General features: G+C 40.7%; 2 protein-coding genes across 2 annotated transcripts in view; one reads left to right on the top strand and one right to left on the bottom strand.

Annotated features, from left to right (window-relative positions):
* xpnpep2 (X-prolyl aminopeptidase (aminopeptidase P) 2, membrane-bound) overlaps positions 1–23,346 on the bottom strand; it is a 126,926-nt gene that overhangs the window by 81,125 nt on the left and 22,455 nt on the right. The gene's annotated exons all lie outside the window — the stretch shown is intronic.
* The window catches only part of apln (apelin), a 32,523-nt gene continuing 10,616 nt past the window's right edge, over positions 1,440–23,346 (top strand). Inside the window, exon 1 of the mRNA XM_088080921.1 lies at positions 1,440–1,989. Within this exon, the coding sequence (XP_087937047.1) occupies positions 1,923–1,989 (67 nt within the window). The 5' untranslated portion in view covers positions 1,440–1,922. The remainder of the gene's footprint in view (positions 1,990–23,346) is intronic.

Below are 23,346 nucleotides of genomic sequence, written 5' to 3'. Positions count from 1 at the left end.
GCTAGGCTAATGGCCTGTCTCCTAAATGCCAAACATGTCGCAGAAACACTGTTTTGTGATGTGAAACCGCTTTATTCAGTGTTTTACTGATTACTGATGTAATTCACCGGTCTGCTCATTTTAGAGAACAGATAATTCACCTCCTAAATATCTGGATCAGAAATAATGTGAGCACACATTAGGTCATCAAAGTCTAAAAGAGAGCACACATAGCAAGCGTTGGGTGAGTGGCCCGTCAGTGACATGCCAAACAAGTAGAAGAAACACGGTTTTGTAAAGTGCTTTTACCGGTTTTAATCTCCTGGTCTGTTTCTAAAAGGAAGGCACCTCTGCGGATAAGTCAGCTCCCTGTAAAAACCTCCTGAACGATGAACACTGAAGAAATTCTAACCAGGAGAAGTTTCAGCTGGTTGAAATCTGCAATGGTCACCCTAGAAACCACTAAATCTCCCCAAATATTACACACTTCTCCTTTGAGACACTTTAAAACTTTTTAAAAACCTGCAGACACCCTGTCTGAGGGTTGGCGGTCCAGACCTGCACACTCATTGTACTAAAGCGGAGTGTAAGATGTCGTAATTGGGTGGAGTTTAACATGTTACATATTCTGTATGCAAAGTTCAAAACACGAAAATTTATGGTCCGTCCCAAACGATTCTCTTCTCAAGTGGGGATGTCGAATTGATGTCGCTCTGTGGCCAAACGCGATAAGAAAACTTGTTGTACTTCTAGTGCTTGCTTACAGTTCTCACAATTCACAGCGAGAAATGCAACCTTTCCTGTTGATTGTATGATAAACAAATACAAAAAAAAAGATTTTTTCCATAGCCCTGCAGGGTGGTGGTTTTCTTGCGGCTTTTGTTCGTGGAAAGAATATAATCCGTGCAACAAAATAAAACAAATGACTTCAGGGGGAGGGAAACAAATATTGCGAGCGATGTGATCGGGCAGAGTCTGATAAGTTTTTTCCTGTAGTTACTCACAGTGTCACGGACACTAACTTCAAACGGCGCAAGTGATTTAAGCCGTACCTTCAGCGCCACAGAGGGTAAAGAATAGTGAGAGGAAGAAAAGGTCCATACAGCTGGCGTAGATACAAAAGCAGGAAAGCGTGAACCTCATCTCACACCTTCCCTTCTTTCATCTACTTCCCCTAATAAGCTGGTATTTTGATTCCTGGATTCCTGGCAAGCTGCCCTGCTTGCAATTCAAAGAGTTTTCAACAAGAGCATCTGTTTGGGTATTATCATAAACCTGCATGCACCCCCACCCTTCACCTCCCCCTCTTTTCCTCCCTCCCTTTGCTACCGCTCTCCTCCCTCAGCCGTGTGCACTTGCATGTTTGTGGAAAAGGGGTGGAGAGGGTGGGTGATGGTGGTGTTAGGGGGGCTTTTCCTTGACCCACAGAGTCAATGATACATAAGCCACATGACCAACACACATACACACAGAGAGACGCACACTTGCCGACAGACAGACCTGCAAGCTGACTTCCAGCACATTCACAGCTCCACTGAACTTGGCTCATGCTGCCGTTTTTCTGACAGAAGAAAAGAAGAAACACACACACACACACACACACACACACCTCCGTGGGAGAGCTCAGATAAAGACGTGCCTTCAGTCTTGGAGTGGCGCTGTCACACACTCATATACAAATACGTATTTAGACAAATACACAGGCACAGTCAGGGAGCCACCACACACATATTCCCACAAATTGACACACTCACTTCTCACACACACATACACACACACAGGGGAGCAAACAGCAAACAGTCTCTCTCTCTTTCTTTGCTCGCTCAGCTGCTCTCTCTCCCCCTCTCTCTCTCCCTCCCATCCACACACACACACACACACACACACACACCACTACAGTATATCAGCGAGTGACTAGCAGAGAGCCAGAGGGGAGTGCAGAAATGAATGTGAAGATCCTGACGCTGGTGATTGTGCTCTTGGTGTCTCTGCTGTGTTCTGCCAGTGCTGGTGAGTACAGGAGCGGCCAGCCTCGTCGCCGGTCGTCTCTCTCTGCTTTCTATTTCTCTCTCTGTTTGCCTTGTGCTCGTGCAGGCATCTGTAGTTGATCAGTTACCCAGCATGGTTAGCCTTGTGTGGGCTCTAAAAAGCAGGAATATCAGCACCTGGCTGTATACAGTACTGCACTGCAGTGGTTATACTGTCTGCTATTGTACTGCCATGGCTTTTATTGTAAACTTGAATGTGGTTTCTAGCTTAGATTGATCCTTTTTTCCTCCCTGCTTCACCTTGATGTAAGCTTGTAAGACTTGAGATGAAATATTAGGAGGTTTTTGTTGATGTGTGGAGCTATGCCTGAGTGATAGATAACGCCGGATGTGTGGTTGTGGCTGTTATGAAATGTAAGATATGCATGGCACATGTTTTGCGAGGTGGAGTGAATCAGATGAATTTATGGCTTGATGTATTCCATCTGACCCAAGTGCTATATGATTATTACATGACTGTGATTGTGCAGCAGGGGCAACACAGCTCCTATATATGCGTGCGTGCCTCCTGTGGTGATGGTAATGAGGACTGTAATTGTTGTACGCATCGATGAGGGGAACACAGATCCCAGATGCATGGATCGTCTCCTGAGGGGCTCAGTCTTGATGCCTTGTCACAGTAAATTTCCGTAAAGTGGTGCTGCGTCTCTGGAGCTATTGTTGGACTAGATATTAATTCCAATGTGGACCTCAAATGTCTAATATTTGGAACAAAAACACTGGCTTGGGCCAATTACAGAGAGGCAGGGCAAATTTGTCTCTGGTGGATCATGGGAGCGAATGGGGTCTGAGAAATGTGGCTGGGAGGTTTAGTTTGGAGAGCGATGGGCAGTCTGCAGATGTGATGCAGGTAACATTGTGGTGTGAAAAAACAACAGTTAGGCCTGTGTAAATGTCTGGACCCTTCTTGGGATTGTCACCTACCCACCAACTACAGTGGCTCAGAAGACACACTGTGTTTATATTTAATTCATGTGGACGGTGCTGTATAACATGGACAATACAAGATGTAGATCATAAGATGCTGTCTACACTACATCTTGGAAGATATAGGCCTTGGAATATTTACTGTACAACGCTGTATAGGCTAAATGTTGCTAGTATAGACTGTGATTGTAAGATGCTGTGTAGACTTTATGCTTGCTAGATGCTGTCCACTCTGTGTATCGATCCACGGCCACAGCACTCACAGTTCCCATGCTTCCCAGCACATTCGTTACAGCGACATGCTATTTTTGTCAGAGGCTCTCAGCACATGAGTAAATGGGAAGCAATTATCTAGCATCATGGTCAGTGTCGTTTTTCACGCCCTGCGTGTGGCTAAGCATGTTCCACGCCTGAGAGCCCACCGTGCTACACCAGCGACGGGGAAAACAAGGCTGCTGCGCCTCGGGCTTTCATGGGAGCTTATCCTTCTCAACGTTGTTCAAGTCATGCCGCTTGCGTGCCTCTCTGTTCCCTGGCTGCTACTGTAGTATCAGAGCTCCATTGACATAGAGGAAGAAGAGAGAAAGGGAGTGAAAGAGAGGAGGGGATGCAAGTGTGTTGCGGCGTTGATGGGTGTGGGGAGGGATGCTAGCTGGAGTGTGTCTGCGTAGCACAAGCCTCTGCTACAGTATGCGCTGTCGCGGGAAGGTGTCGGAAGAGGCTCTGCATGTAGGCAGTGGGTGTGAAGCCTTTCATCTTGAGACAAACGCTTTTCCAGTTCAGTGGGCTTTCTCTCTCTCTCAGGCATCTGTGTGTGGACATGTGTGTTTGAGAGAGAGGAGAGAAGATGCACAGAGACAGCATGTGTGTGTGCACTTGCAGGAAGCAATGAATATAGAGCTGAATCTGAATGCTACAGGGTGGGGAAGTGTGCATGATTGTATTTATGGATGCATTTGCATATTAGCAAGAAGTCCTAGTGCAACAGGCAATTCAACTCAAAAACCTAATGCTACTCACAATATTCATTCAGTACACTAAAAGAGCCGCTGTGGCCTTCTCTATGTAATATTAGCATCCTTTAGCAGCGCACTTCAATTACCCATCCTTGAAGAGCACTCTGGCTCAAGAGTGGGCTCCAGCTTTAGACATGTGGTATCCATAATTCATCCCGAGGCCGATCACTTCCTCCCTGTGTAACTCTTAAGAATGGAATATAAACAGTCTCAAAATATTCTCCTGTCTGTCACAGCCTCTTAGAAGTATCAAAGCTTCATTTTTCTCTGCCGTGGAAAAACCCTGACAACCTGCACCCAGGGATGCACAGGATAAAAACAATAGCAGCTGGCACACACAGACACACACACAGACACACACACACACACACAAACACACACACAGCGGGTGTAACTGTGAGGCCTGGGCTGAACAGGTGAGCCAGTTGTGAGTATGAGCGGGGCACGAGGCCCAGATCAGAGCCATTATCTGGCAGAGAAATCGTCTGCTTGTGAAGGGGGGTGATTTTATGAGAGCTGTCAGCAGTGCTATTATTCCATATTAAACTTTGATGTATTGTTGGGGCTGGCTGCTCTGTGGCACCATCATGCATGCATACTTGACTGTAGTCCGCCTCGCTCTCACATGTTCAACCAAATGTTACGGGTCAAAGTACAGCCAAAAAGAGCAGAGCTACAGAACATGTAGCCACTCATTACAGCAACTAGAGGCATAAAAACGCTGCCTAGCTCGATGTGATTATTTTATTAACCACATGCATCGATGTAAACCAACTGTAACAAGGAAGCTCTAAATCATAATCCCAGGTTTTCCGATGTAAAGAAGGTGTTTGTGCCTTAGGACGTGATTATGGTGGTCGTGGAGAGAACAAAAGCAGCTAAACTTTTCCAGATGTCCAGGCATAACATAATAACAGTGGGCAAACATTTGTGTCAAAGGGGGGCTGGTGGAAAGGTTATTACAGGATTATGGAGAATCACAGAGCCTTTTCTTTTTCTTTTCTTTTCTTTTTTTTGAGGCACGGGAGCTGTTGAGCACCAGCTGGGTTTATGTCACACACACACACACACACACCTAAACACACACACACACACCAAGGGTCAGATGAAATCCTTTTCATGAGGAACCTGGATTTCCTCTTCATGCAGCATTACCAGGAAATAGAGCCAGCAGCCTGCAGCATCAGAGTAGTTTATCTGCTGCAGACAACACACACACACACACACACACACACACACACACACACACACACGAGTTGTGTTGGGGATGTGAGTAAAGAGAGATTTATCATCATCTTGTTGCTCTGTCTCTTGTTTAGCCTTTTAAATAGTTGCTCCACACACTGCATACCTATGCTGCCTGGGTTTAAGGGTGGGCGTTTACTTAATGTTATTCCTTGCGTCATATTTCGAACTACAGAAATGTCAACAGACATCTGAATAATACCCATTATTAACACTAACACAGTCAATTCAGAGTAGCTGAAAGAAACAGATTGTTAACACTTGTTAACAAATGACCACAAATATTGTGAAGGAGCAAATTAAGGCTGTTAAATGGTGTGAATATATTAGGGGAGGGGATCATTAGAGGCGCTACAATTTGATTATTGTAATGTTTTCATCATGATACAATATTATTGCAATTTGAAACTTTTTATATTATGCTGAGTATTGCGATAACCTATATTGCCATTTATTACCATTTTTCAACTGTAAATTGTGTCACCAAAGGAAAAAACTGTCAATATGTTTATTAAGAGATAAAGCTTTAAAGATAATATTTCTTACTTCAATCTTTTTTTCCACCTAAATTTAGCAAACTAAAAAAGGCAATTGTTTTTATTATACTTGTAGACAACCAACATTTTAATTTGTACTTGCAATATTAATGATCTATATACTAAAACAGCGGCACTTTGAGTCTATGTATGAATACAATATTGCTACATTTAATATTACAATACTTTTTCCCTACCCAAAGTGACTACAAGGCATAGATGTATAATATTAACTAGATACCAGATGACAAGATGGCGCCTATTCATTCTAATGGAGCTGCTCACCTGGAGCATATGCCAAAAAAGTTTCTAACATCCAGGTTTGCTTTCACAGTATGCGGCCCACTGAACATGTGCAGTAGTGTTTCTCATGCTGGCACCTGCAAATTTTTAAACCATTTTTGTCAGCTTAAAGAAAGTTTTCCAAATATAAAAGCTCTATGGATCAAAATTAATCATAGAAAGAGTCATAATTAATTGGCCTTGTCTGCAGTTTGAGGTGTCCTGTCAACAGTTCTATAGGCGACTCTTTTACAATGATGGTCAATGGGGAAAACGCTTTTGGGGCCACAGGCGATTTTTTTTTCCACTGCAATAGTGCTTGAGGCCAAAATGAAAAAAATGGCTGTAAGGCTGAAAAGCTTTCCTGGGGGCCTACAAGGTTAGCAGTGGGGTTAGCCATCTTTGAATACTGCTTAAACGCTCCCGAGTCGAAATAACGGGAGGTTTTCCAGTTCTTCACATTCCACTGGCATTAAATCCTTGTGGTCAGTCAAATCAATAAGCAGGACTGCTTAATGGTAATACAGGCGATGTGATAAAGTACTTTGACCTAAGTTGTAAAATTGGCTAAAAACAGATGTTTCTGTGTGGTTATTTGATAAATGATCAATATATCAATGAAAATGTATTGTTATTATAATCTAAAACTACATAGATTGTGGATTTCATACATAATACCCATCCTACAAAGTTCATAACATACAACTCAGTGAAGTTGTTCAGTGAGGACATTTTTTTAAGGCTCTGTGGTAAACCACTTCACATCTGTACAATATCACCCAACATGAGCTTGGTGAATGACACCCACAATTGCTCTGGAGTGGGTGGGAGTTGAGGAAGAGATTTAGTGAAAAATCATAACTCATTTGGTAGGGATATAAGGCTAACCTTTGGGCTAACACTCCCCTGAGAGCTCGGCTGTTGGAAGACTTTGGCATATGTGACTGCTGGGCTGCTGTAATGTAATTCAGAACCCTTTGAATGAATAAATCTACTCACTTAGATCTTCCCTTGAGAGCAAATGCAGTGAAGGGGAGAAAAAAAAGCAATAGGGGGAGTAAAAGACGGGCCATTGGACAGAAAAATGAAAGGGCGGACAGGAAGAGAGGCTATCTGGGAGCTGAGAGGTTGTGTAAGCTTGCCATGGGAGAGGAAGTCACGGCTACATCTAAAAACTCACAGCTGGTGATCTAGTCCGTCTTTACTAATGACACGTCTAGGCTGTTGGGCTTAATACTGAAATTACTTGTAAATTAAATTCTGACTCCATGTCGGCTGCCGTCCAGACCCCCCTTTGAGTTTTGAGGGCACAACCTGGAGGTTTGGGGTGGTGGGGGTGTGGAAGGGGATCTTGTGTTAACCAGACCTCATGTGATCACCAGACCTTATCCTCAGGCCCGGGGCGCTCCTTACAACTTAATTAGAGCCAGATATTTTCAAAAACTGCTCTGTTTTCCACCAGTGACCAATATTAAAGTGATTTATGGCTCTCTTTGTGAACATTAAGTGTTACATTTATAGCGGTAGTCCTGGCAGATCAGATTTCTGATCAAGATCTGAGTGGACATTTTTATTAACGGGCTTCCAGACCGCAGAATAAATACTGTGGTCTTTAGGAATGCAGGTGCTTTAATTACTTTCATGCTCAATTTGTAGGAACCCAGAATGGAAAAATATTACTTCTGTGTATTGCTTTAGAGATGTCATTTATGGTAGAAATTCTGTTTTGCAGCCGCTAATAGATTATGTAAGAGAATCAAATAAATATGGTTTAGGTATTGTCACCATTAACGTCAAATCTCTATAGGCGCCATCATGGATCAGAGAGATTTCATATAGCGTATGGCTAAAAGCGCTGCACAGCTGGCTGTTGTTAGGCTGTTCTAAGTCAGACAAGGGATTTTACTGCTACAAAGACGGTAGTGTGGATTTGGGCTATGGATGGTGTAGAGGGACTTAGTAGATTTTGGGTTCATTTAGTGACGCCCCCACTGGGATCTGCCTAAACTCCAAGCCTCAGGCAACAGGATGTGCATGTCACTTTTTTTCTCGGAGAATTATAGGATGTTGCGGTGCACCTCATGCGGTTTCAAACTGTCATGCACCTCATGTTCTTGCCTGTAATTGAAATGCTCGAAAATGTAAGATCTCCCCCATCTTCCACAGAACTGGGGCCCTCGTGTGACAACACAGAAATCATTCATTTATGAAACCATGCATTATTCATCACAATCGCTCCGTCTTTGATCACAAATGTTACTTTCCCTGGGAGACTATTTCACACGTACAGGTCCACGCTTAAACGTTGGTCAATCAAATGATCTGCCACTGACTAATAGCGTGGATCTCCCCACTGGCTGTTTTCTGGATCAGGACAGGGCCCCTTGCTGTGTCTCAAACACTGTTCAGGAGAGACCGCTTTGCTCTCAGGGGCCCCTTGAACACAAACAGATGTTTGTAAAAACAGAAGAGCAAAATAATATATGGAATTCATAAACACGCATCCGCATCAGGCAAACAGTTTATCCTAACAGCTGATGAAATCACAGAGGGCCAAGAAATACTAAACTTTAGCTCACCTGCAGCAGAGCAGCTGAACCTGCCAGTAAAAAATCCTCATGAATGTTATGTCTTCACTGAATACGTGTGACAGAACTGCTTACTACGTTTCATTGCATCACCTTTAACCAGAGGTGCTTCTTTCCTGCACACCATATGCTCAGCATATTAATAATGAATCTCTGGTTTAGCAGACACTTTCCATTAGACATAATCTAAACGTCCTAGAAGTTCATTCAGTCATGTACTCAAACCTTCAGGACCTGAGAAAATTCATTTCCAATGATCCAAGCATTAAAAAAAGGCATAAAAAACAATTAATAACCAATCCTAATATAAGTTCAAATAGACAGATAACCACAATGCAAACCAGTTATAACAAATATAAAATCATGCAAATCAACAAACAATAACAATTTATAATCGCATAAAGTTAAAATAAACTGTATACTGTAAAAAAACATTTACAGTCTCCTAAAACAAGATCCAAAAAGAGGCATTGGAACAGCTGTAAGTTTTAGGTCTTTTGCAGTATATTCTATGTATAAGGTGCACTGTAAGAGTGACATCTTTCCTATTTCAGTTCTGATTAAAGAAATGTGGAGCAACAACCTTTTCAGTCAGCGAGTACAAAGATTACCAAGTTCAGTGTTAAAAGGGATGAAATATAGGATAAACGCGCCTGTGTCAAAGCTTTATAGATGAATAAAAACCAACGCTGTTCGAGTTAAATGATAAAGCAAAACAAGTGTGCAATCCAAACAGCAGTGACTGGCAATTCAATACGAGTCACACTCTTAAGTATATGATTAAAAAAAAAGGAAATGCACCGTAGCCGAATTCAGTACGTGTCATTGTATTATTAGAGACATTTTTATCTCTGTGCTGCAGTATTGTTGTTTGTATAGCAAGCATTTAACCTCCGTGGCACCAGTTTTACATTACTTACAGACTGGGAATAGGCAACAATTCAGCTATTATGTTCAGAGGTATTATGTTGATGTGGTCTTTTTGTGTTATAGTTAGGATGTCAAAATTAATAATTGCAAGGAAAATTTGTTGCTGGGTTTTTGTTTCACATATCTGAAGAGTTATTTCTGATGCAGTGCACAACAATGTACTGTGATACAGTTTATTGCATCAAACATCAATTGTTACATGTGATTTTGCAAATATTTGCCATATCTTGATATTGAGATCTCAAATAGTGTCTTTGTTTGCTGAGTAAATCTATCCATGTTTGAGGTGTGGATGCCATTGTTTTTCATTCTTTAGTTTGTTTGAGAGGTAACACTGTCTGATGCAATACTGCTGCTATTTTCCTTTAATAGTACTGTATATGCTTTGGGGAAAAGCGATGGTCCCCTAAGGCGTTAAAAGCTGCAGTGAACCCTGCACAGTGACGTCTCTCTCCCTCACTGTCTCGCTCTTTCTCCCACATTAAAAATGGGAGAAGGCACGCAGGTTCACAGCATGGGGGGAGTGATGACACAGGAGAGGGAGGGGGCTGTGTTTCACATCTGATTAGCGTGCCCATGGAAACGGATGGTTGGAGGATCCCTTTGCCCTTGACATGCAATCTCTGGAGATTAGGGCAGCGGTTGGTAGCCTTACCTACCTACTGTACCTGCCATGCGCAAACATTTAGCCCATTGCTGTGAGCGGAAACAGCAACACCAGCATCTCTCCTGCCCTCCGTTTTGACACGCCTCAAGGAAAGTTGTGAAAAGAAATCTCCCCTTGGAGTTATTTTATGTTTGCTTCTATGACTGCTCGTGCTCTGTATAGGCTCCAACCTGCAGTAACCTTGTAGCCACAAATTCACCCCTTCAACTAGAGTGTGATTGTGAATAAACCAACAGGCAGTCAAGTGGTGAGGGGAGTCAGTGGCTTTATTAGCTGGCTCAATGCTGCTGCAGGCCCTTTGAACTCGCAGCGCTCTGATCATAGCAGAGTACGCAGTCTCACACCTCATCATTTCATACACTCTCTAATTCAGGAGCATATATAGCAGCACACTTCACAGGCGGCTGGCTGACTCAAAGGGACATCTGCAGAAGGCCAGAAACGAGAAGGGTGCACAGTTTGTTTTTAATTTGTTGTGAACCTTCGATGAGAGTGGGGGGTTGCTTTGAAAGCAGGGTGGACAAGCGGTTAAGTTTAACCCTTTAAAACCTGGATGGACATCAGTGTTCTTTTGCTGCATTCAGATGCCTTTCATAAGTATTTATACCTCTGAAACCTGAGAAAATTGGTTTCTTGTGAATACAAAACACAATGAACATCTTGGCAAGAACAGTCTTGCAAACAAATTGTAAAAGGTGACAAGAAAATGGCCTGAAATTATTATTATTTAAACAAACTGGGGGAAAAATCCAGAAAACTAATTTGTGGATCTTATATATTCAACATTACATTACAGAAAGAAAGGTCAGGAAATTTTCTTTTTCTGTTGCTTATTTTAAAGAAATGTTCTTGAAGTTTTTACTAATTTCTTGCTATTTTTTGGCCATTTCTTTTGAAGCTGCTCATTGCCTTCTTACCATTCTTTTGATATAATTAAAGCCAATCTGCTCAGGTTTCAAAGGGTTAACCCTTTAAAACCTGGATGGACATCAGTTTTCTTGCACAGTGTTTCAGATGTCCTTTGAAAATACTGTATTTAAACATTTGAAATAGGAAGGCAATTAGCAACTTGGTATGAAATGTCCTGCAAATGGATATATATATATATATTAAAAGGTGACAAGAAAATGATGTAAAACTTAGCTCAATTAAATTTGAAAAATAGAAAATTATCAAATGACTAGGGAAATATCAAGAAAACTATATTATAATTATCATAACTATATATTTAAAATGTAATTAAAGAAAATTGTTTTACTATTATTACTTATGAGTTTGTAATTAATTTTTTTTCAACTCATTTTCTGTTTATGTTCTGTTACGTTTCTTTCCTTTGTTTTTGGTTAACATGAAGTAATTTTCTGGCAACATTTCAGAAAATTTCTAAATAATTTTGGGGTAATTTCTTGTTTAGCTGCTCATCGCCTTCTTACTATGTTTTTGAAAGATCAGGTTTCAGGTTTCAAAGGGGTAACACTGCAGTAATGGGAGAAACTTTTCATGCACTTTGGTTTCCTCATTGGACTTTGTATAGACAAAGCCAGCCTTCAACTCAGCCACAAGCCTAGCATTATCACGGCACAACAATGCTGCATATCAAACAGTCCCCGACAGAAATAAAAGCAAGTGCTCACGACCAAAACAAACCCCCCCTGAGAGGAACACTCAGAGGCCAAGTGTGGTGGCCCAGAGAGGAGGTTAAAAACATCCCAGTCACAGTCAGAGGGCTGATCAGGGATTCAGGCTGTGTGCTGAGAAATCTGTAAATTGAGAACCTGGTCGATTTCAGCTGACAATGTCATTCTTTTTGCTCCAAACTGAGCGCCTTTCATGGTGGCTGCCATGGTAACGTGGTCTGAAAGTCGGCAAGCAATTGGTACCAGTTTCTGCCAAGGCCCAGACTTACTGGTAGGCATGCGATAAGCAGCATTTCCGACACTAAATGTTGGATTGTGAAAGCTGAACAACAAGGGACTGCCTCCTTTGGTTAGGCACCGTTCCATATGTGCAGGATGAATGTGTGGGGAAGCTATCAGGCAGCGAGCAAATCCCCAATACGATGCTGTAGCAGTGCTGGGGCTTATTCTAGGTTAAAAGAATGTTTGGCTTGTATCTGGCACAATTAACACATCTCATCCATGGCTAAATAATCCTGATCCCCTAATGTGCTTATGCAGTAGGAAGCATCTCTGCCCGTGACATGTCTCTGTCTGGCTGTGTGGGTTAGTGTGTCTGTCTGTGGTAATGGCGTGCTGTAGAAGGATTCATTAGCTAAAGCTACTTTTAGTGAATGAAGGAGGGAGGCACACGATGGAGACAGCAGGCCTGCTCCTCCAACGTCATGGTTATAACCATGGCTACACACTCCAGGGTATTTATTCTTCCTCTCTGCAACTAACACAAATATTGCTGTCTTACCCATAAGGATTACACATGCACATAATGAGTTACAACTACCTACCATATAGACACAAATAATGCCGGTGTCTTTATATTACTGTGTATGGCTTTGGTTTATTTTTGCATTATAAACCCAATACACCATAACATTAGGAAACAATGTTAAGGAATACTTTAGTATTAATAGTATTTGTGTTAGGTGAATATGACATGTAACTGTGAAAAGAGGGCAAGCTTTAACGGGGTCTCAGATTTAATCGATCATAATGCTAACAGGGAGTCCAGATAGAAATAAGACTGAAGGCTGTGACACACCAAGCTGACGGTTGGCCATCCGCTCACGTTGGGTCAACGGCGAGCTTCCATGGCCCTCGTCGCTGGATTGTGTCCCGTGCCGTTGGCCCTCATTGATTTTTTTTCCCGCCAATTCAGCATGTGGAGCCTGTCGGTGAATAAAACCACTCTTACTGGCCATTCAGCTTAGCACACGAGAATAAAAATGGAAGTGGAAAATGTAAACTAAAAGCTGAAGTCAAGACGGAGTGACGTCAAAACAAACTTTTTACATATAAGTATTGCTTTTCTCCTGACACTGTGCTCCTTGAAAGAAGCACTTCTTGATGGTCTGTGTTGTTATTCACTGGTGCACAGTTAATATGCATCGTTCTTTCAATATTGGGTTTTGTTGTTAATGTGCTAACTGGCTAACTAGCGTCATGGCAGTCTTTTGGTTTCCAATTTTGAATGGCAATTACAGACACGATGGAGCAGAACATACGTACTGGTTGGCACTCAGTTAAGTTTGGTCCTGTGTAACTTTTTGGCCAAGACATGGCGACATGAGGCGCCACAGCACAGGGCTTTTGTCACTGCTAGTTCTCTGATGTTAGCTTTATGTGTCGCGGCCTTAAGAGTCAAGATCCATGCTTTGACATAAATGCAAGGTTGGGAACTGGTTACATGTAATGGTGTTATGTAATTTAATTACAAAATAAATGTAATTGTTATCAGTCACATTTATTGAGAAAAAATATGTAATTGAATTACTGTTGGTGATTACAGTGAGTTTACATCTGAATACATTAAAAGCTCTACGTAGAATATGACATTCATTCTGTTGCTTTGCATCTTTTCAACGTGCATATTCCCAGACAACGCCAGTCAGCAAGTCCATTATTCTACGACAAATGTTAGTGCAACACCATCAACAGTATGGCTTACAAGTAGCTATCTTTACATCCAGACATGCTTCATGCATTTGGTATTGTGCGCTTAGGTTTTGAGCATTGTTTGATTCTCTGGTTCTCTAGAATTTGCAGTGGCCCTGCTAATTATATTAGTGTGCATTGCTCTTAGCAGTCTGAGTCTACCGTTTCCTGGCTGCGATTGGCCAATCGGGCCAAGGCAGGTGGCCATGTTGTTGGAAAAGAACACCTTTCAGTGCAAGAAATTGAAACAATATTTTCCTCCTGAAATCAGAAAAGAGCTCTATCATCACTGTACAGTGAGATGCTTGTTTAACAGCAGTGAAAATATTGTCAACATCGAAATGTTTGATGTCTTACCTGCAGCTTTATTGCCCAGTACTTTACTTCCTTCTAAAGTAAATAAAATAGTTACATTTCTTGAAGCATTTTTGACAGGGTAACTACTAATCTGTAATCTATTACATTTCAAATGTGATCTTCCCAACACAACATGTGGATTTTTAGGAGGCATGATGTTCATCATGTTCACCACCTTGGTATAGCATGTCAACATTTACTAATCAACAATGAACACAAAGTACAGCCGAGGATGATGGAAATATCACTAATTTCGCAGGTATTTGTTCAAAAAGCAAAGTACTAAACACATTAAACTTTTGTCATGATGATGGTTTTAAATTAAAGGTTATGAAACATTTTTACAATTCATCCTGATGAGAGTATTAAGATCTGTGGTAAATGTGTCGGTAATCCATTTAAAAGTTATCACTAGTGGAGGCGGTGCTGGAGGGAAAGTCAGGACATCATCAGAGTTTTCACTGATGGTATCAGTAGTATTCATCAACTGGGGAACAATAAAGTCTGCACAAAATTACCTGCAAATCATCTCATAGTAGCTGAGATTTGTCAGTGTGAACCAAAGTGGTGAACAGAACAACCATCTATAGAATAATACCGCAATCAAACCTATACGACTCCCAGTCATCTGTGAAAGAAACTACTTATCCAGCTTTGATCATTTATGAGGTTTTTGAAGCCAAAATATGAAGTAGAATCACACTGTGGACACATGGGGTTAACCCTATGAAACCTGAAAAAAACTGAGCTTGATTTCTTTCGAAAACATGTAAAGAAAGCAACTAGCAACTTCATAATAAATTACCTAAAAATTTTTTAAAAAGTTCATAAAATGTTAGGACTACAAGAAAATTACCTGAAAGTTAGCCATAAAAAAGGGAAAAAAATAAATGACCAGGAAAAAATGCTAAATGTATTTCTTAGAATTATTAATTCAAAATTATAATAATTCTAAATATTTTTCCCTAGTTTTATAACAATTTTCTCGTGATTATGTCTTTCTTCTAGCTAATCTTTAGGGTCATATTTTTCACCTTTTTCTATTTTTTTGCACTTTGCACAACACTTCATGGCAAGCTGCTGATTGCTATTAATTTATTTCAACCATGTTTTTGACAGAAATTCAACCACTTTTTCAAAATGTTTAAATACTCATGAAAGGTATCTGAACACTGCACAAAAAACAGATGTCGATCTAGGTTTCAAAGGGTTAACCCCTGTTCCTATCCTCCCAGCTGTTTCTTTACACATTAAGATACACCTGTACAAACCGCAGTGAGCCAGATTTATAGCGCAGAGGTGTCAGATAAGTGATGCAGGAACAGTAAAGAAACAGAGGAGAGATTAAATGTTTTCGAGACGCTCAGCCAACCAAGAAAATGCATCAATGTGATTGCATGCAATTGATTCATAATTGGTGTGACTGTGAGTGATGAGCAAGACAAGTAAACAAACAGATAAGATTCAAGAGGACAGCAAATCAATTTGCGGTGACACAGAGAAAATTAAACACAGCAAGGATTACATTTTGGTAGCCATGCTTGACTGTGCATGTTTACATTTGACACAACAGTTTCTAAACTGTGAACATAGCCCTGCGCTTAGTTGTTGCTACAGTTAGTCTCACAGGCTGGTATAGTTAAATCTCTTATGTCAGAGTGGCAGAAAAACCATTATGCTGTGGCTGCATTTACAAGTGCAGACATTTGTTATGTGGTTGTTTTTGGCAGTCGATACACACAAATCAGCTTTACAACTATTAATAAGCAGCTCTGGCCCATTTGCCATGCTGTCTGTGTTCCTGCATTGACACAGAGCGCTGTGATATACAGTTTGCTCCTGCCAGCCATGAGGGCAGTTGATGAACTTGGCATTAAACCAGAGGACAGCCATTTCTCTTCTCTGACTGGATGGACAAGTGCTGGGAGATGTAAATCTCTCCAGGCTCCACTGATGGACTCTTTGCAGCATCAACAGGGATAAGCTGTCAGTATAACACTTTCCGCTGGGCCTTCATAAGACGGAGAGCCAGCCATTTGAAAAACACAACATAACAGATATTACCTTAGGAGGTGGTGGTGAAACTAGGGCGGGAAAACAGGGGGCAGCCAACCAGCTATTCATCACTAGTCTGGAGATGGGCCAGTTTGTGTCACTGGCAGCTTCTCTCTGCCTGACCACATCTTCCTCTCATCTTTTTTTAAAAAGAGAACCTAATATGCTCATTTTCAGGTTTATACTTGTATTTTGGGTTTCTACTAGAACATGTTTATGTGCTTTAATATACTGTTTTCCTTATTCTGTCAGTGCTGGAACGTCTGTATTCACCTTCTGTCAGCTCATGAGGTTAGAAAGAGAAGTCAAGACATCACTTTGTGTCACGCTCCGTCGTGTCATTGGGGAACAACCAGGGTTTGACTGATATTGGTTTTTCAGGGCCGATACTGAGCTAGATTATTAGTAGTTAATGAGACGGATAACCAATATTTGGAACCGATATGCATTTACAATAAAAATGAAAATATTTCTGTCAATATTTAGAATCTGCAATACAACAAACTCCAACACAAAACTTTGTTTAAATGCCTTTAGCAAATGTTCAATCAAAACTGAAATGTTCAATATCATATACAGCTAGTTCTCAAGTCAAGTGAAAATTTAAATAAAAAATGAATAAATAAAAATAGCACCCTGAGGTTTTACAAAGTATAAGTTCCTCTCAGGCTGACAATTTCTTTGCACTTAAGTCAATTTAATCTCATTAAAATAAAATGCTGATATAGATTATTGACAAAATGCCAAATATCTGCCCCGATAATTGACCAGGCTGATAATCTGTCAACCCCTAGGTACAACACATGCTAAAATGTGGTCTTGAAAGGCTCACAAGCTGGCACACAAACATAGGTACTGTTGATGATTGATTAGTTTCACTGAGATGTCTGTAGTCGGTCTTGAGTCAAAATATATTTTTTCACCTAGTCCTGCCTTACTGTGCTGACTGGCTACAACTATGTGCTCTGATTTATTAGTGCTCCTCACAATTACACGTCAAGGTCGGAGGCGATAAGGACAAAAGGGTCATCATTAAGATAAGTTCTAGGCAATCACAGCGCAGTAAGGCGAAACGAGGCAGAAAATGCCCAGGAAGGAAAATAACATTGAGGTCTTTGGATGGTTATTGCAGCTGGGGAAATGACTGTAATGGAGTATGGTGGCACTTTCTTCCGTGAAATATTACAAATAAAAGTCTCTAAACCAAAATCTTGTTCAAGCAAGAATATGGTCCAAAATCAGGAAAAATTAACAATGACCAACCAAAATAACATGTTTCCCTAACGCTAACATGTAGCTACTTGAAGCAGTGTAGGTTACAAAATGCAGTAATGTGCCTGAAGCAGAAGATCAAATAAAAAAAATATGAGCTGAAGTCAGCTCGTCTTAAAAATAGAAAACAAAAAACAAAAAAAAGATTATAAACAGAGTATAGTATTCAGGATGTTCTGAAGCCGGAAGTTTTTGCCCACCCAGAACCACTTTGAGCACCACAAGCTGAGTGCCATCTAGCTTCATTATGCTGGAGAGAAGGCAGACAACCCTGTGTCTAATATCGCCAACACTCTGCAACTCACAACAAAACAATCCAGATGAATACAGTTAAGAGGAAAAATGTGTATTTTTGATTTTGGGGTGAACTGTCCCTTTAAGGAGCCTGCAGCAGTGGTTGCAGTAATGAGGCATTCCTGAAATTCCCCCTTTATTAAACTTTAATTAGGGAATTGCCAAGAGGGGGAAGAGGTGTTGAGATTTGTTGGAAAGAGGGCAAACCCAGGGCTCCAAGGTCACCAGAAGTAGAGATAAGAAGCTTATTATTGTTGGACATATGTTATCGTGCTATTGTGCTGTTTTACCAGCTGAACGTAGACATGGGAATCTCTCATGGGAAAAGATCAAATGGGATACTATAGAGACTGGATCCAATTTCAGAGCAATAAGATAGCTGAGATATCTTTGTTTATGGAGATGAAATATGCATTAAGCAATGATAAACCTGCCATGGAAACAGTCAAAAGCTCTTATCCAGATGCAACAGATGCTGCCACATTCAATCAATATGAGCTCCTCTACAGATGGGTAGAGACACAAAGCTAGCTGTTGCTGTATGTCATATCTGTCAAAGCGAGATGCTTTCCCTACAGGCTGCAAGAGTTAATCTATACTGCCAGTATTATCACTAGGGCCTGGCTTATTTTTAGAAGCTTTCATTACACTTTTCTATCCTGTAGCCAGATTGGATGGGTTGAGATTTGTCAGGAGAATCACGAGATGTTCTCCCTTCAAACCTCAGTGCCGAGCAGTGGCTGACAGCTCGCTGTGGCAGGAGACATCTAAATTGTCTCATTATGGACCTGGGTTATGACAGCCTGAGCCACCGTGTGAGAGAAACAGCTGATGAGTTGTGTGAGCCGAGGTACAATTACTTTACCATCTTGCATTGCAGTGTGTTCGAGTGTGTGTTCATGGCGACTGAGTACGACTCCATTCGTGTTTGCAGCACCTCTTAAACTAGCCTTCACTTAAACTTCAGCTGCAGTTGGACATTGTGTAGTACTGTAGTTACTGCAGGTATCACTGTGAGACATTTAAGGTGTCAGTGTGCTTTAAGCTAAGTGCTCGTGTCCTTTCCTGCGTTGGTGCATCTGACAGGTTATGTAACTTTACGAAACTGACAATCCGACAATCACGCTCGCTTTGTGCAGCAGTCAGTCAGGAGTGTGGTGGTGAGAAAGTAGGTAGAACTTCTCTCTCAGGGACTTTTGTCATTTTTCATTTAATTACTTTTGGCACTTTTTCATGTATACAACCAAGTGCAATACCATGAATGTCTTCAAAGAGATTCTGACTGTAAGGGTACACCGTAATCCCTGTTTGAATACTATCAAGTTTTTTACTTAATCTTAAACTGACCATTCAAAACAGCTAAAACAACTTCTGCCTGAAGACAAGGTCGTATGAAACAGCATATGAACTCCTTTGTTTCGAGCACATTGTTTACACATGTACACATTTCAACAGTTTTGGGAGATTACTATGAAAACGCCCTCTAAACACCCTAACAATGTCATTCATAATATATTCCATTAGATTACTCAAACTATGTAACATATTCTGAATACTTTGGATTTCTTTTGGAATAGTTCAAAATTTTCTGGCTGAGTTTCTTTGTCTTAGTTTTATATTTCCACGTCAAAAACACACAACAGCTATGCATCTCCTGTGTCATTATCATGTAGCAAGTGCACTGCACGTACTTAATAAAAAATCAGTTTATGGGAAATGTGTGCCCCATTTGAATTTTACACTGTTCACTAGCAGCAAGTAAATGTTGCTCTCTGTAACAGAATGCGTTAAATATGCACTTCTCTTATGTCACGTAAACAAACCACATAAGCTACTTATCAGCTGCGTGCTCGACTGGAGATGTAGCCACCTATAAGATGGGCGAGAACTTGCCATCTTTCTACAATTGTACTTTTTAAACAGAAAACACATGGTTTGTATTGTGATGTTTGTTGGAAATTACATACAATCTAGCCAACAGAAAGTAGGTCGTTATTAGTGAGTCTTTCAGCCCCTTGCAATGTCCCGCACAGCTGCCATAATATTTATGTTTGTGGAGTTAAATGAGGAGGTGTTGTGCAGCTAACAACACATTTCAACTTCATAAATCAGCCACATTTGGTCCACTGCAGAGCTTTCAAAGCAAGCGACAGGGATAAAGAAACAGGGCATCTGATAAAAGTCCAGCTCAAAGCGACAGTGCTGCATCACTCGCAACCAACTCATAAATATTTCCATTGATTATTTTCACAGTAAATCCATTAATCATTGGGGAAACACAATGTCAAAAATGTGAAAATTTCTCATCAAAATTTTGCAGAGCCTAAAGCAACGCCTTCAAATTGCTTCTTTTATCAAACCAGCAGTCCAAAACCCAAAGTCTTCCCTTACTATCATAAATGATGAAGAAAAGCAGCAAATTCTCGCTTTTAAGAGACTGTAAGCAGCAAATGTTTGACATTTTTTCTTTAAAAATGATTGAAATAAACATCTATCAAAATAATTGACTATTAGTTTGTTCAATTGAGTAAAAAATTATTCGACTAATAAGCACTATTTTCAATAAAGAAACATTGACACTCCCTTGCACTGCATTCAGTCAGGACACGGTGTTCGGACAAATAAAACAAAATCAAATAAAGCAATACCTTCAAGTAATCTATTTGTGAAGACATTAACTGTAATAAGAAGACCTCCAATTTAAACTGTAACAGAATACAGCTACTCATATTTTGCATTTTAAATAACGCTGTTTCTTCTATTCCGTTACTCCCCAATCCTGCATATCTACACTTTAAATAGTGACTACAGCCTTTTGTTTCTGTGTGTTATGCTTCTAAATGCTTATGGTGTTCTGAAGTGAGGCCACCCAATAATACTCAAACACAAAGTATATTCACATCGGATTTGAAAAAAATGAGCTGAAAGCCTTCAGAATCTGTCAACGTCCCTCATTCACAGTGTATTTGGAACAATAACAACAGGGTAATGTGCAGATTAGTGCTCCTAGAGGCAAAGATGGGCTTTAGATGCGGAAATATGCAACAGAGACTTTCCCTGCTCCAAATGAATTAGCCCACTGTTCATCCACAAATACAGTGTGTAATGTGCTTGCGGAAGGAGATTAGTGTGGATGTGGAACTTGAGATGTCTGGCGTTTCAGGGATATACATCGAAAACATTCAACAAGCTGTCTAGCTCAGTCTTGCATTTAATACTGAAGGCCAGAAACACTTCTATTTTTCCTCTTTTTCTGTGGAGAGTTGTTCTTTTAAAAGGTCTTCAATATGCCACAGCTGAAGGTCAACAATTAAGAGAGGCTGCAGACAGACTTTACCTTCCTCCTAATGGTGTTTTGAATTCTGCTCTTGAAGTAAGCTGCCCTTCATTCAAACAAGTTCATACTGGCTATTCGAGAAGTATGAGTGCTCTGAATTCATTGGGCGGGTTTTAGAGACCACGCTGTGGTTTGTTCATATTACAGCCCGTATTATCGCCACTCTGCCACAACTAAATACACTAACTGATGAAAACAGTCTTAAGTAACCAGGGAACCTTGCATCATCATGGCTTTTGTAAGCTGCTAAACTGTTGTCCTCAGTAGACTTGTCGCTTTTCTAAACCTCTGCAGTCTCTGGCTGACTTATCTTAAGCTGTGTCCTCACCCGAGCCTTCGTAAACTGGAAGAAACTCATTCTCTTGGGAATTCTAAAAATGGTGCCAGTGTCTTGGAGGAGAGGAGACAGGAATGTCATGACCCCATGTGAGTTATGTCAATCAATGATTAGACAGGAAATACCCAACGGGAAATTGTAGAGTCTCGTGAGTAAAGGGGGTTAAACTGTGTCTGAAGAAGTCTTAGAAATGCAGAAGGGATCAAAGACATACTATTAATTAAAAAAAACTGAGCAAGGTGTCCTTCTGAGGGGATTCTCAGCTGATTTTTATCAATGAATTTGATTTTAAAAAAGATCCCTGATAATGTCATCGGGGTAATCTTGGCTCAGTTTTGAGACTTGTGAACTAGAGGTTTGGCATTTGAAGAGTGATAATTTAAGAGGCAGGGAGGAAAATGCATTATGAAATAAACTTTTAATTAAATCTACACATCTCTGTTAACTAACATTATTGATGAGATAAATGAAGATTTGTGTACATTTAATTATTTGTAAAGTTAAAATGCATCACTGTGTAAGTAATACGTTTTAACGGTGGGTGTTTTAACTAACTCAGGTACTCATATTAAATTATTATAAAGCGATAGATAACTCACTAAAAAAAAAAAAAAAAAGAAATTCAATTAATTAATTCAAAGTTAATAAAAATTGGAAAACTTTCTGTTAGTGCCTTTACATTGGTTAGACTTAGCACCGAAGGACCATCTTTGGAGTCCTGAGCCGCTTACCTCCCAGTCAGTTCAACATTTGTCTAGTTTGTACAAGATCACCGGGCAGCAGCAGCCGCTTATTATTCCCAACAAAATCACGCCAACACCAAAACAACTTGACTCTTGTCATTAAACCATTAAATAATTGTTGAGTAATGTTAGCTGTGTGATGCTAACGCAATTATTCTCCCAGGTGTAGCTCCCACTCCTGCAGCAGCAGCCTCACGATAAACTGAAAGAGAGTGACAGCAGGGCAATGACGCACTGTGTGAAGCCATACACTGCACACAGCTAGATAAGAAGCTCTATTTTTACACATTACTCTGTATGTTAAACAAATACTGACATCTTAATCAAGTACTCGAGTACTCATGCCCAGCTCTAATACATACAATAACTCTGTACTGAGACGTTAAACCACTTTTACGTGCGAATAAAAAAATCTTGCTCTGCCTACACTCAAACTTTATTGGACTGAATAACTGGCTGTAGTGTGAAAGATCACACACGTTAAGTATCCTATTACAAGTAAAGATATTACTGCAAAACAATCTTTAAAATAGAGTTGAGGAGGTCTGTCGGTTAGCGAAAGGTCGGAAGGTCATAGAGACACTTAAGGTGGACTGAACCATTTGGAAAAGAGGGGCTTAAGGGGATCAAGCCACACTTATTGAGAGATGACTGAGAACATCTGGGATCGCTCTCAAACACACGTGCACTCACACACACCCAGGACATTCACACACATTCTCACACAGACACACCGCTATTAAACTCATCTCTAATCTTGGATCAAACACTGCAACAGGATGCACCTCCGCAAGGTCTGGCGCTGTTTGTAATCTTAAGGGAGAGTGACAGAGACATGAGACACGAGGGTTTCTCGTCTATCTGCTGTGCTTCGGTTCCACCACACTGACTCGATGAGCTACAATGCTGGGTGGGCTTAGAGAGGCCCACACACACACACCCACACTCACTATTACACTCTCACACTTATCTATACATGTCTCTTGTTTCCTCATCCATTACCACTGTGATCCCTCTTTAGATCATGCTACACATTTTCCATAGGCACTGATGGACTCAGCTGATAATCAAATGTGATACTCTGGGTGAGAAGAGCCTGTGAAATACCATTTAGTGGAGAGGTCA

This window comes from Plectropomus leopardus, chromosome 8 (assembly GCF_026936395.1).
Source record: "Plectropomus leopardus strain MGB_pleo_1.0 chromosome 8, ASM2693639v1, whole genome shotgun sequence".
In the NCBI taxonomy this organism is placed as follows: Eukaryota; Metazoa; Chordata; class Actinopteri; order Perciformes; family Serranidae; genus Plectropomus; species Plectropomus leopardus.
Note: the sequence above shows the minus strand (reverse complement) of the source record. Positions and strands in the feature narration are given on the sequence as shown.